This window comes from Diceros bicornis, chromosome 15, assembly GCF_020826845.1.
Source record: "Diceros bicornis minor isolate mBicDic1 chromosome 15, mDicBic1.mat.cur, whole genome shotgun sequence".
In the NCBI taxonomy this organism is placed as follows: Eukaryota; Metazoa; Chordata; class Mammalia; order Perissodactyla; family Rhinocerotidae; genus Diceros; species Diceros bicornis.
The window spans coordinates 12,232,300-12,248,138 of NC_080754.1; the positions used below are offsets into that span (position 1 = coordinate 12,232,300).

Here is a 15,839-nt window from a genome sequence, read left to right on the forward strand (position 1 = left end):
CTGAAGTCCAGACACTATAGATACATCACCACTAGAATGAAAGCTCTCCCAAGATAATTCAAGCCACTCGAGGGAAGAGGTACTTGTCTGTTTTGTTCCCTGATATATCCCAGCTCCTAAAACCAGGCATGACACTCAATAACTATCCACTGAACGACTGAATGTAAAATGAATCTATCTACAGTCAGACAGCTACTCAGTGGAAGAACCGGGACTTGAGACCAGCTCTAAGCAACTACAAAGTCCACTTGTTTTATAATGCACCACCCTGCCTCCAAGGTCGACTGGTTTGAAGCCCAGCGCTGCAATGAGACTTGGAGTGGTGAGAGGTAGAAGATGTGCTCAGGCAGCACCACCCTCCACACACTCTACCTGCCTATAAGCCTGAGGTTCTGGTTCCTTCAACTTAATCCACAAAACTGGACTCAAGGATCTGGTGTCCATGTTTCCCAGTTCTGTATGTACTTTACTATACACAGAATAAATTATACGGCATTAGACTGCAAATACCTCCCAGCCATTCAATTAACCCGAATGTCTCTGCTGACAGACCATGCCATTATGTAAAAGAATATTTTTTTAAAAATCCAAGGCATAGATAGAATCAGGTTGGTAGACAAAGAACACATATTAGTCTCCTGCTGAAATCCAAGGAGGAAGAGTAAGGAGGACTGTGTGCCTAGAGAGGAATGAGAGAAGGGAAAAGGAGGTCAGAGAGATAATAGGTGACTGTATCATGCAGGATGCCACAGAACATTGTAAAGACTGGCTTTTTCTCCAAGCGAAATGGAAAGTCACTGGAGAATTTTGTACACAGAGTTTTTGAAAGACTGCTCTGTCTGCTAAAGAGGGACAAGGGTGGAATATTTTTTACAGAGACAGGGGTGGAAGCAAGGAGATCAGTGGACCAGTGGAAGGACTTTTAGAACAATCCAGGTGAGACATGATGGTGGCCTGGACCAGGACCACAGCAGTACAGGAGATGAAAAGTGGCTGGGTATGGATCTATCTGAAGGCAGAGCCAATATGAAACAAGTAAGTTAGAAGAGTCCTCCAACTGCTGAGTATGAAGAATCAGAAAAAGACAAGACTCACAGATAGACACATTGTGGGAATTATTAAACATTACAAAAGTCCTTAAAGCTATCCAAGGGAAAAAATAAGTAATTTACAAAAATTCAATGATCACATCTGCATCAGAGTTCTCATTAACAACATGCATTCAAGAAGTCAAATGAGCAATAAGTTCTGAGGGAAACTATTTTTGAACTGATATTTCTTTATCCATGTAAACAAATACTGAGGTGGAAGGGGAAAGTAAAGACACTTTTAAGGACACAATGCTTCCAAAAGTTTACCTCCAACAGACTCTGAAATAATTATTTGGGAATATAATACAGCAAATGAACTAATAAATAAATGAAGAAGATATGGGATGGAAGATATGTGGTAAGCAAAAATAACAAATCTTATAAATTAATCTAAATAATTATTTACACAAGGTGTGATACAACGTTGTAAAAATCTGTAAATAAATCCTAGATAAAATAATCAATAAAAGGTGGAAGTGGTAAGGAAGAGAAATAAAAGCATACAAAGGCTGTGACTTATTTATGACACGATACAGGTACTAATTAAACCTACACTTTGATAAGAAAACTATAAGTTTAGACATGTTTATTTAAAATGTAAAAGTAATCCACTGAAAGAACAGAAATAAATAAATAATTTCAAACTACTGGAATAAAAAAATGAACCTTCCTCCTTGGAAAAAACAATCACAACTCAACCAATCTCACGAAGGGGGAGAAAATTAAAAATAAAGCAGAACAAAATAAAACAAAAACCAGTAAGTGCAAACAAATAACCAAAGAAGCAAAAATATAAAACATAAACTAAGAAGGCCAAGTAAATCCAACCATAGCAGATGTCATAATGAGTATGAACTAGACAAATTTCCTATTAAAAGACAGAAGCATTTAGACTGAGTCAAAAATCTAGTTATATGTCATTTATAAGAGACAAACCAAAGCCAAAACAGCACTGTTAAAATAAAGCAGTGGTAAAATATATAGTAAAAAATGTTAACCAAAAGAAAGCAAATATAGGTTAATATTAGACAAAAATAGAAACAAAGTTATTGGAAAGCATGAACTAGAACATACAGAGATATTTTACATTAATAAAAGGTTCACTTAAACAAAATTATATATGTGCCACAAATCTAACAACTCAGAAACATATACAGCAAAAACTAGTAGAAACACGGACACATCCATAGGCACTGTAAGAGATTCTAACAAACTGTTCTCAGAAATTGAGGGATCAAGGGGGAAAAAAAGATATGGAATATTTGAATAACTTAATTCAAAGCTTGATGTAACAGAATTTGTCCTTATCAGAGATTCACATTTTTTGCCAATGTTTAAAACATTAGGCCATAAGAAAATCTCAACAGATTTCAAAGAGCAGATATAATAAAGGCTACATTCTCTGATCACTATATAATAAAATTAGAACAATAATAAAAGGATCTTTGACACTTCCCCCCAAAAAACCCTATGTACTTGTAGATTTTTAAAATATTTTTTTAAAGTAATTCTTGAGCTAAAGAGGAAATCAAAATGGAATTTATAAACAACAATGATAGTTCTACATTTTGAAACCTATAGAGAATATAGCCATAATACAGGAGGTCAATAAGATCCTCAATTGTTTAGATTAGAAAATGAGATTAAAAGTAAACAAGTAAAATATATAACTAAAGAAAGTAGAAAAAGTAAAAGAAAATAAATCCAAAGAAGTTAGAAGTAAGAAAATAAAGAAATATGTAATTAATATAAACCTAGTGGACTTAATAAAAAGAATCCAAAACTGTCTTATTTTTAAAGACAGTTGAAACAATCAAAGCTCCCTGGCTAAGAAAAAAGAGAAGGCATAAATACATGATAAAAGAAGTAAAAAGGGACACAACCACAGGACTGGAGGAAAATAGAAATTTTATAAGAATATTTTATGTAAAACTCCATAACAACAAATTTGCAAATCTAAACAAAATGAATGTTTTTATAATTATAAACTATAAATTTATAAATGACAAATTTGGCCCAAGAATTTAAAAATCTAAATAGATTAATAGTTATAGCACAATTGAAAAGTAATAAAAGTGAAAAGGAAGTAATAAGACCACAGATTTTTCAGGGAAGTTCTACCAAACCTATAGGTAAACAAGACTCATTTTATATAAATTCTTTCAAATCAACACAAGAGGTGAAAAACTTCCCAATTCGTTCTACCATAATCTATATACCAACACTAAATAAGGCAAGGATAATAAAAGCATAATTACAGCCAGTCTCACGTGTAAACACAAAGTCAAAAAACATTAAATAAAATACTAGCAAAATTAACTCAGTGAATAATACACCATGAATTAGTTGGGTTTGTTTGAGAAATGCAATGATGGTTCGACATCATAAACTCTATTATAATAATATTCTACTTTAACAGATTATTGGAAAAAAACAAAACTAAATCACTTCAACAAATGTCAAAAAGCATTGACTAAAATTTAATACCCATTTCCTGATGTGAAAAATAAATAAAAGGGACTCAATAAACTAGAAATAAAATGACTTTCTTAGTTTGACAAAAGGCATTGATTAAAAGAAATAATAACTAGACAAATATCACATCTAATGGTCAAACATAAAAGAATTCCATTAAGACAAAAACAAAGCAAAAAAGCATGTCTATTATTACCACTTCTATTTAAGTAATTAGTTAAAACAAGAAAACAGAAATAACAAGTATGAGTAACAGAAATGAAGTCACAAAACCACCACTATTTGCAAATAAAAACTATATAGGAAATCTGACTGAAAAGTATTAGAATAAAAGTATTCAGTAAATGGTGGGGCATAAAATTAACAAGCAAAGTCAATGGCCTTCCTATCTGTACACTAACAAACAAATAATTAGAAAAAGCAGAGGAGAAAAAATCTTATTTGAATGCCAACAAGAGTTTAAAATACTTATGAGTAAACCTAACAAGAAATGTACAAGACATACGTGAAGAAATAATAACAGCAAACAATTATTGAGTACAAACTATGTGCCAGGTACTTTAAAAGTACTCAGCACTTTTCACGTCATATATCACCTAATCTTCACAACGACCCTGTGATATAATACTATTATTATCATTATCATTTTCAGATGAGTAAATTGAGGCTCTGTCAGGTTAACTAACTTCCCCAGAATAACACGGCTTGTGGAACTATAAATGGAACTCCGACAGTTTAACTACCAAAGCCTTGTTCTTAATTACTATCATGTACTATGATGTTGTAAAACTCCACTTAACTATATAAAAGAAGACTGGAATAAGAACCAAAACATAAATATGTCAGTTCTCCCCCAATTAATCTATAAATTCAATGGACTACCAATCAAAATCCCAAGAGCATCTGTTATAATAAAACTTGAAAAGCTGATTGAAAAATTCATATAGAAAAGAACATCTGCAAGAATAACCAATAACATTTTTTAAAAGAACAGTGAAGGAGTTCTTGTCCTACCAAATACCAGAACACATTATAAAGGCTATAGCAATTAAAAAGTTCTAATGGGGCAAGAATAGAAAAAAATATTTGAAAAGGAATAGGTCGTTAAGAAACAGATCCACGTATGATGGGATTTTAGTTTATATTAGGATGCATCTCAAATAAGTAGAAAAGGCTGAACTATTTTAAAAATGCTATATCCATTAGGAAAATATTAATCTGTCCGCCCCCATGCACACATACTTCACACCATGTTCAAAAACAAATTCCAGATAGATTAAAAGGCCTACAGAAATATACTACAAATATTAAAAGAAATGATAAAATATTTTTGATTAAGAAAGGCATATCTGAGCTTAGAAATGCAAAAGTAAGAAGCACATAAAGGAAAATATTGACAGATCTGACCCCCCAAAATCAAAATTTTCTGTAAGACGAAGGACAATATTAACAATGCTAAAAGTCAAGTGCGAGGAGAGGAAAGGAGGTGCGTGTGGTTATAAAAGGCAACAGGAAAGATCCCTGTACTGATGTACTGGTGGATTTGCATCAAACGTGGTGGCCTCTATCACTGTCAATATCCTGTTTGCAACACGGTACTATAGTTTTGTAAAATGCCACCAATGGGGAAGCCGGGTAAAGGGTAAAAGGGCTCTCTCTGTATTATTTCTTGTAACTGCATGTGAGTCTACAATTATCTCAATAAAATTTAAATTTTTATTAAGATTTTTATAAGAAAATGTCAAGTGTCAGATTGGAGAAAATATTTTCCTCATATTTAACATCCAAAGTAATAACAGCTCTAGTGGTGTTGGTGGTATAGTGGTGAGCATAGCTGCCTTCCAAAGTAATAACAGCTAGACTGGATAAAAAGTTCTTAAAAATCAATAGGAAAAACTACATAATAGAAATAATAAGCAAAAGACACGAGCAAATTATGAAAGCAAATTAAGTGTCCAAAAAACAGGAAAATATACTCAGTACTGTCAACAATCAGGAGAAAAATAATTCAAGTGCAGAGAGATATTTAATCTACCTGGCAAAATTATAAAAGATTGATTATATCACATCGTGGTGAGAACAGGGGCATTGAGAAAACTCAGACCATTGGCTGGGTGCATAGACAGTTTAAGCTTTTTGCACAGCAATTTAGCACCATCTATTTAAATTTAAAATTACTACCACTTAATCTAGCAATATTATTTCTGAGAATCAATACTAAAGAAATACGTGTGCATGTACCCAAAAATATAAGTATAAGGATCAGCATTGTTAAAATAGTGAAAAAGTGAATCAACCTAAGTGCCCATCAATAAGGGGGTATTGATGTATATCAATGCATAATAAGTGAATATTATGCAAAAATTGTTAATACCAATGTATGTTAATTATTATACAGACATTTAAAAAATGAGATATACCATTTAAGAAAGTCATTTAAAAAAAATGAGATATAGCATTATCCAATAAAAGGAACCAGGGTTCCTTGGAGAAACAGCTGATTATAGTGTTACAGCAAGGGAAGTATAATATGAGCCTGGAACATCTTGCCGTGCCAGAAAGTACACCAAGTGATATAACAAAAGAACACAAGAGCCAGCTTTAACAGGCTCCCCCTAGCCAAATCTAGGACAACTTTAGCCACAAGATTAATATTCACAGTGATGTACGATAACCCTTAGAATAAAAAAGAATCCATGGGTCTATGCCATATACATAAAGAGAGGAAGAGGCGAGGACGAATGATAAAGTAATTGTGGTAAAACACCAACATTTGGGGAATCTGAGTGAAAAGTATATTGGAATTCTTTGTATTATGTTTACAATTCTTTTGAAAAGTCAATTATTTCAAAAGAAAAAGTTAAGAAGAAAAAAGTATGAGTTAAATCTAATATATACTGACAAATACTGAAAAGTCTAGATGATATATTTAAAACTCAAGTTACAGAACAATTTCTATGGTAGGAGAAGAGAGATTGAGGGCACTGGGGTGGAGAATGAGAAAGCACAATTACATTGATTCACGTATTTATGCAGGTTGGAATAGTTTTAAATAAATTAGTATTTCTGTCATCCTTGAAGACCCTCTCTGCACGCTCACCCCACCCTCTGCCCCAAAGATGAATGGCCTTGGGACAGGTGCTGGACCACCAAGTAAACAGTAAGGAAGAGTGAGGTATAGGAGAAAATAAAGAAAACTAATGCTTAGATCCAGGAGTCAGTGGCATATTTTAAAAGAAATTTCAAAATCTAAATTATGAAATTATAATTCCATACTGGTATTCACATAAAGAATTCTATGTCCTATGAATGAAATTTAAAACATCAGAACTATAGAATTGTAATTCCATACCTGATATCTACATAAACTCTGGGTAAGGAATGCCAATGCAGAATTACAACCCCGTAGGTTCTGCAGATGCCAATCTATACTAACCACACGTGGGGTAATGATGGGCACTGACTCACTTTAAAACCCTCCACTGGCCTGTCATCTTCCATCTGCTCAGTCCTACTGTGCTCAATCAATATGGACCTTTGAAAAATGACTCAGTTTTAATCATCTGTATGACTGTGATTGAAGGTTACTAACAGCCACCAGTGAGAAGGAGAAAATCAATTAACTAAAGATTTTGTTTTGTACAAATGGACTACTTCAAAGGAAAAAAATTCCAACTTGGTGGGGAAAAAAATATACAAAGGTTTGAGATGTGGGACTTGGTCTCGAGTTTCAAAAATCATCACATCATAAATTAGTAAACAGACATTGTCTACGCTAGACTTGAAGACACATCTTGTTTTCTATTAGTTCACTTTTATTTTAATATTCAGTATTCTCAGCTCTTTCTCCTCCACCTTTGCCCCAAACTCTTGATTTTTCTTTGATTTCTTACAAAGTTATTTTTCATGTCATCTCTTGGGGAACTTTGCCTAAGTTTAACATGACATATAATCCAACATGACTCTCCCCCTGCAGATACAACCCACTTTCTGCACATCCCCCTGGACCTATGCATGACTCCCTGGCACTCTCCACATACCACATTCACAGATTCAAATCCCAGTTTAATACAGCTCACATTAAATGCAAACTTCTGCTTCATCTGCATTCTGAAATTCTGAGATGACTGTTACCTATCCGCACATTTTTTAAAAATTTAAGTGAAAACAGGTTGTCTTTAGAACAATATTGCCAAAGCACAAGCCACCACTGCCTGTGTGCTTGAACATCACTCCTAATGAAATTTCACGAGGTTATTGTCATCTGGAAACAAGGCCCTGCCAATGGTCTGATCACTACTGTTAGAGCCTCAGCCCAAAGCAGAATGATAAAGGGTTTGGACCGCTAAATTTAAAACTGATGCCAAATATTCACAAGAACTATATGAAAGTTTAGACTCTGACTCACTACTTCCCTTCCTGGGAATCTGTGTTAAGAAAATAATTCAAAAGAATAAAAAATCCATCTGCATAAATATGTTTATTTCAACATTACTCATAAATAATGTGAAACACTGGGGCCAATGCTAGTATCCAAAAATGCAAGAATAGTTGTGTAAATTATGATGAATCAATTCCATGGACTATTATAAAGCCACTTATAAAGAAATCATTATGAAATGAGACTTATCAAGACTACATAGTAACTTGAATAAAGTTTAGAAGCAAATCATAAATGAAGAAAGAAAAATGAGAAATTGCACTTATGAAACACTAGGATGGAATAATAAAAACTAATAATCAATTATGATATGTAAATTCTTTTCCTAAAAATTTTTAAAAATATTGTTTCACTTTTGATTTTTATGATAAACAAAGTGGAAGAAAATAAATAATACCAGAAAACCTCTTCTCTGAGGCCAAACAAAAGCCTGAAAGCTTTAATATACCTATTTCTACGTAGAAAATGAAATTATTTTCAGAACCAGCAGGACCACACCATCTAAGACCAAAGGCGAAAATTACACAGTTCTGAGGTTTGAAATTTGTTTTGGGCAGATGTAGAATCATGCCCAGTGGTTCTAAGGGCATATAATAACCACAAGGAAAAGAAATGGTAAAGGAGTTGTTATGTTACAAACCACTTGTTCTTGAAATCAAGCTTATGTAAACTGTACTTGATTAGAAGTTCAAACATTAGAAGTCATAAATAGAAGAGGTGTCAGGAAAAGATCCATCTTGGACCAGAAGTATTCTTTTAGCCCCAAGAGTTAACGCTTCTCCAGTCCCTTAGTGAAGAGGAATAGGGTGTTAATGTCAGAACCCACTGACTTTTTAGAGGAGAAAACTAAAACGGCATTACTAACCCCTGGAGGTGGTATTGCTGCCCCGTCTTGGCCCCGCCATGGTACTCATATCAGGAGCCATGAAATGTATAGCATCTTTGGTACAGAAATTATGTCTCCTCTTTACAATAATCTTTACTCACAAAATCCCATCCCTATCTTTAAAAGACTTTTCTTGTGATTAAACTATGAAATATTTTTCTGAAAAATCAAACAAAAAAATCCAACGTAGTCAATCTTCCAAAGTGAAATTGTACACGTCTTTGGTCTGATCCATTTCCTTTATTTTATAATTAACTGTCTAAATGGCTCAGGAAGCTTCTGGCTTCGTTAAACAATCTGGAAACAGTAAGAACAACTTCCCAAAGAACTAGCTGTCAAATTATTCCTCTAACAATGTATTGTTTCCTGATGCTAGCAGTGAAATGCCAAGGCCCTCTGACAGATACTTGTTTGAAAGTTTGTACTCAAAGCTTTTAAATAGCATGAGGTATTGGCTTTGGAATCCGCTGTGAGGCAGAAGGGCAGGGCCAGCAGGAAAAAGGGAGATAGATGCCAGGAACAATTCTGGGCCTCCTTTCTGGGACTGGCCTACGAATGTTGGCAAAAGGGTTCCCCGCATTTGCACAACATTAATCAGGCTAGATTTTTTCTCCAAGAGAAAACCTCCATTTCTGTGTAAATTAAAAATTTCCCACCTTGGAATGAAATGATAAAATATATATAAATCAGAAAAAAGTAGAAAAGATAATCTAAAAGTGTGTTTCCAAACATTAAATTTTCTAATTGTGGAAGGAACTTTCTAAATTTCACCTCAAAGGCAAAAAAAAAAAAAAAAAAAAAGTAGTTCTCTGTTAAGCTGATGTGTGTACTTGGGTCTTAATATCTTAGTCTAAAACTGTACTGTCCAATATGGCAGCTACTGGCCTCATGTGGCTATTGGGCAAGAGTTCAAACTGGTATGGGCTATATGTACAAAAGACACACTGGATTTCAAAGACTTAGTATGAATAAAAGAATGTAAAATACCTTATTAATATTTTTCATATTAAAATTGAAATTATAATATTTTATATATTCCAGACTAAATAATAACATTATGAAAATTAATTTCACTTGTTTATTTTACTTTTCTTAATGTGGCTACTAGAAAATTTAAGATGTGGTTCATATTTGTGGCTCTCATTATATTTCTATTGGACAATACTGGTATATAAAATGAATCAGATGGGGTTAAATTCCTCTAAAATCCCTTCTAGCTCTAGGGTTCTGACACTAAGAAACTGCAGGCTCAAACTAATAAGTTTTATACAGAAAGCTATTTTAGAGAAACCTAAGCTGAGTCACTATTTCATTATTTTCTCCACATTTTCACCCTGCCCCTCAGTGCTTTCTCATTCTTGTCCTACGGATCCCTAATTGCCAAGCAAAATGAATGTGTTTATTTATTTATAAACTGCAAATATGCAGTTGATAGCGCCATTCTGAACGGTCATTTAGTCATATTCCTTCTTGCTTCACACCACAATGATGTCCATTTCTAACGATCTGTAATGAATAATGAACTCTGTGTTTTTTTTTCAGTTTTAAAATTCATAGCAGAAGAGTTTTGGAATTAGAGACTGATAGAGATCTCATATTCCACTGGTCCCCAAACATGCTGGCACCTCTGAATCACCTGGAGAACATATGAAAAATATTGATTTCTAGGCTTGATATCTGGGGATTCTGACTCAGCAGGTCTAAGATGAAACAAGATCCTACACTTCTTAAGAAGCTGCCTAGGTTACTCAGAGGTTCAGCAGGTTTGGGAATCAGTGGTCTTTTCTAACTTACTTCATCTGTAACTGGGGTAGAATGAATTGCCATAGTGCTAAGGCCCACTGGCCTCAGATCTGGAACCAGGATGTAGGGCTCCTAACTACAGCTCACTGCCATTGTTGAGAGACGCTGTGTCAAATGCACACATTACTCACTCCTCGAGAGCACCAGCTATCAGTATATCTTCCTTGTCAGTTTTAACATCCAACTCCGGTTCTCCACTAAGCAGAAGCTTCAAGTTATAAATAACCAGCAAAGTACCTAGTGAAAAACAGACGTTTGACTTGTCAGTATTTTAACTACACTAAATAATAGTCATGGTGCTATTATCTCATCTGTGGAATTAAGCCTGCTATAGACCAAATTTCCTTTTGTACTTCAGTAAATAATGTACTTGGATAAGTTCCAAGATATATGTTTTATAGCAAATTCTACTCTTTGCCAAAGAGTGTTGAGTTTCTACAGTATAGTGCTTCTTATTACCACTCAATTCGTTATAACTCTCTCAATGTGGATTCTTAAACTTTGGCACTCTTTTCATAATTTGCATAATGAACACTGTTAGGTGCCTGAGCCAAATTTGAATTATAGGTAAAGCTCTCATTGGTGGAACTGAAATCAATGCACAAAAGAACAATGAGGAGTTTTAAAAATTTGTACAAATATGAAGTATTGCTTTTAGACCCTATAAAGGGTGTTGGCAAACTTTTTCTGTAAAGGGCAAGGTAATAAAGATTTCAGGTTTTTCAGGCCATATGGTCTCTGTCACAACAACTCACAACTCTACTGTTGTATCATGAAAGCTGCCATGGAGAATACATAAATGAATGAGTGTGGCTGTGTTTCAATAGAACTTTATTTTCAAAAACAGGTACGGGGCCAGATTTGACCTGTGGGCCATAGTTTGCTGACCCCTGCTCTAAAGCACACATAACAAAAAAGTCCAAATTCTTTAAAAAGTTTATCATGATATGAAGACAAACAGGATTGTCAGAGAAATTAAAAAAAACAACCAATTACACTTTTTTTTTGGTAGTACTTAAACACAAGGGATAAGAGCACAATAGCTAAGAATTTGGACTTGGGAGCCTAAATGCCTGTGTGTAAATCCTGGATCAACCATTTACTAGTGCAATGACCTTGGATAAGTCTCCTAATCTCTCTGAATCTAATTTTTCTAATCTGTACAACGGAATTCATGAGATACCTTTATAAAACACAGTGCTGTCTTGAGGAGTAAATGAATTAATTTTCATAAAGCATTTAGAAAAGTATGCAGCAAATAGTGCACCCTTCATTAGTATTTATATGAGTATTTCACAACTAGAAGTCAAGTAAGAGATCACATTAACTGTCCTTAAAGTATACTGTGTATATGTTAATAAAATGAATATTTATTTAATTGCCACTATTTTACCTCTATGAGAAAGGGAAAAAGATGATATAAAACACCACTTTTAAACAAAATGCCACAGGTTAGAGAAGAAAATTTGAAGAATTTCACTATAAACATTACATAAATCAAGGAGTTGCAAAAAGCAGACTGCACAGAGCTTTCTCTAGAGTAGGGTTCTTTATGCTTTTAGATATGAAAAGTGGTGGAAGTCTGGAGAAAGACTGGCACAGAAGCCTGGATTCATTACTTTATAAGTTGCCAACTTATAAACCTGGAATCATCTAATCTGAGACGCTGCAATAAGCATCTCCTAACTTTGTTATCTGGTGCAGGGACTGTGGAGTCGCTGTGGTAATAGCCTGTATCATCCTCTTCTCATCGAGTTTCACCAAGCTCATGCCAGTAGAAACCTTTTTCCCAGTGTCAGGGAGTTAAGAGTTATTCATGTTTGGATTCTCTTAAGACAATTCTTATATGGGTAAAATGAACAACTGCCCCATGGGAGATTCCACATGATATTACAAATAGAAAAAATATGAAAACATATTTATATTGTTTTTCATAACACTGCAAGCAAATACTTCCATCAAAATTTCAGAGTTTTGATGATCTTACCACATTTCCCATAGATCACATCAAATTGCTTCATCAATTCAGCTTCGGTTTTAAACGGAGAATACTTATAAATTATAGACAATTCCATTGAGAATTTCTGAGGATCATCTGTGACAGATTCTCTGGTTCTTGTTAACCATGAAGGTATTGGAACCACAACCTATAAAAAAACACACATCAATTTACTATGAAATACACAAATAAAAACCATCATCCTTTTGTCTGATCCTAATTCAGTCCATTCTTCATCCAGCCAAATTATATAACACAAAGTTAAAAGTTTACTTCCCCCCTGTATTCTAGTTTTATAAGGAAGAGACACAAAACAGATGTGTACCCTCAAAGTCTTATTCTAAAATGCTCCACTGTAGATTGTGGCGACAGAGGGACTCTACTCCAGCTCTCTATTGAAATATGGATAGAATGAAGAGGAAACACAGTACCAGCATTTTAGAAGTTGAATAGATGACAGCTAATCCAAGAAAACCAATCTGAAGCCCATGCCAGAAAAGAGAAGAACCAACCTGATTTATAATTCAGAATCCCCCAAAAGGCTTATAAATTGATGGTCTGAATTAATTCTGGAGGTGGGGTAAAGGGGGAAGAGAGCTAGAGGAAGCATCTAGATCTCCATCTGGCGATAGCTCCTCCCTCCACCTTCACAGGGACTGGAAGCTTATTCTCTGGAAAGTGTGGAACAAAGCATTTCTGGATTAGAGGACATATCAGGCACAGTTGTCAGGGGACTTTACCGAGATTAGAGGGATTAAGTGAACATAGGCATACTGGCGGCTAAGAAGCCCAAATCTCTTCTTCATTTGGCTCCCAGAAAGCTGGAAGCTAGGACTTCAGGCAGAAGCCTGCAGGAACTTTCTCTAAGAAATCTGACCAGCCCAGAAGGAAAGACATAAAGAAAATTATGTTGAGTGTTTCCCAACAAAACAGCCCAGCTAGACCTCATTCTTGTAACACTCATAGCTGCCAAGCTCCACCCACACTCTCAGAGCTTTCAATCAGCATTTTATTGGACTAACATTTAAATTATTCAGGATTAATAGCCATCTCAGGAAAGCCTCTAATGTGATAAGTAGAGACCAGATAAACAAGCATAAACAAAGCAACTCAGTGGAAACAAAAACCAAAAGAGGAAGATGAAAATTCCAAGGGAAAAAAATCGATCATTGTTAATATCTTTGGAGCTATAAAAGGAAATATTGCATCCATGAAAAAAGAACTAGATATCTTTTTAAAAAGAACACTGAGAGAATAAAAAAGACTTCTTGGAAATTAAGAATATGACTACATAAAAAAAAATTTCTATAAAAGAGTTGGAAGATACATGTTAGAAAATCACTCAGAAAACAAAACAAACAGAAAACAGGAGAGAAAATATAGGAAAATTAAAGAATGAGTTCCAGAACTCCAAGCACTAAGAAAGGAGTTTCACAAGAAGAAAAAAGAATATGGCTGGAAGAAAATCATCAAATGTTGCAGGAAAATATCCCAGAATTGAAGGACGTTGAGTTTCCAGATTGAAAACATCCAACAAGAGCCCTCCACAATGGATGCAAATAGACCCATCCAAAGGCAAAACATTGAAATCAGAACACTGGGGACAAAGGAGATTCTACTGACCTTCAAAAAGAAGAGGGGAAAAATAAAAGAACGGGTCACATGCAAGATTCAGAAATTAAAATGGCTTCAGACTTCTCAATAACAACACTGGAAATTAGAAGATAACGGATGGGCCGGCCCCGTGGCTTAGCGGTTAAGTGCGCGCGCTCTGCTACTGGGGGTTGGGATCCCGGGTGCGCACCGACGCACCGCTTCTCTGGCCATGCTGAGGCCGTGTCCCACATACAGCAACTAGAAGGATGTGCGGCTATGACATACAACTATCTACTGGGGCTTTGGGGGAAAAATAAATTTAAAAAAATAATAATAAAAAAAAAAAAGAAGATAATGGAGCAATGCCTTCAAAATACTGAAGGAAAATGCATTCAAACCTAGAAATAACAGCAAGCCAAACTATCATTAAGAGTGTGGGAAAGATAAAAAGATGTTCATGCATTTGAGGTCTCAAAATATTTTACCTCTTACGCACCTTTGCTAAAAAGGTACTGGAGAATATGTTACACCAAGAAGAGGGAGCAAGCTAGGAAGGAAGACATGAGATTTAGTATATGAGATTTGACACAGAAGAGAAGTGAAGAGACTCGCCAGGATGGTGGCAAGGGCAGATCCCAGGATGGGAGCTGAACGCCACCCTTGGAAAGCAGGAAGGTGAGCTGCTGCGCATGAGAAGACAACAGAGCAGAGTTCTTCAGGAAGGTGAAACTGATAAGAGGGCAGTTTGAGACTGGAATTAACATAGTGATAAAGACATAGAAAACCAAGCAAAAATTCAGTGATAGTGACATGTACATAGAACACTAAGCAGACGATTATTAATTCCAGGGAAAATAAAAAGTTGTGCAAGAAAGGGAAAAAAATCATAGTTTATAACACGGTATGATTGTGAATAGTATTTATATAGTCTTGTTAGGCAAATACTAAATATTGGCATAACTAAAATTATAATCAAGCTATGTTGAGGGTGGAGAATTAGAATGGTGTGTATGTGTGATAGGAGCAGAGACAAAAAATAGATAAATCTTCCTCTTTTACAGTAGGAGGTTAACAGATAATGCCTAAATCAAATCAAGCAGTAGCAATACAGCATGTTACGTAGAGGTATCAGGAAAATATCAAGAAAATCAGCTAATATTGTTAAAGAGATTACATTTATGGAAATGGAAAGCAGCAGGGGTGGCTGGTTTTAGTTAAAAAAAAAAAAGGAAATGGTCCATTTTAAGAAAACTATAACCTCAGCTTTAGCCCAATTTCCCATGCTCTTAACGAACATATAGAGCAACATAAATGCTTAAAGCATACTTTTCCTCAAGTCAGAATCCCACTCAGCTATTTCCTGTTGCCTATAAACTGCTCCTGCTACCCAGGCCCACTCTGCTGCTGGCAATGGGACTGCTGGGCTCCTGCTGAACAATCTCATGTCTCCACACTGTCCCTCCAAACCCCATACTCATCTCCAGGTCAGAGACTTGCTGCACGCCATTTCTCTCCACATACCAGCCCTTCCAGCTGCAAGTTGTACTC

General features: G+C 35.0%; 1 protein-coding gene across 1 annotated transcript in view; it reads right to left on the reverse strand.

Moving 5' to 3' along the window:
• MORC1 (MORC family CW-type zinc finger 1) overlaps positions 1-15,839 on the reverse strand; it is a 162,797-nt gene that overhangs the window by 119,466 nt on the left and 27,492 nt on the right. The window contains exons 8-9 of the mRNA XM_058556516.1: positions 12,684-12,843; positions 10,828-10,933 (exon numbers count right to left, since the gene is read on the reverse strand). Coding sequence (XP_058412499.1) covers positions 10,828-10,933; positions 12,684-12,843 — 266 coding nt within the window. The remainder of the gene's footprint in view (positions 1-10,827; positions 10,934-12,683; positions 12,844-15,839) is intronic.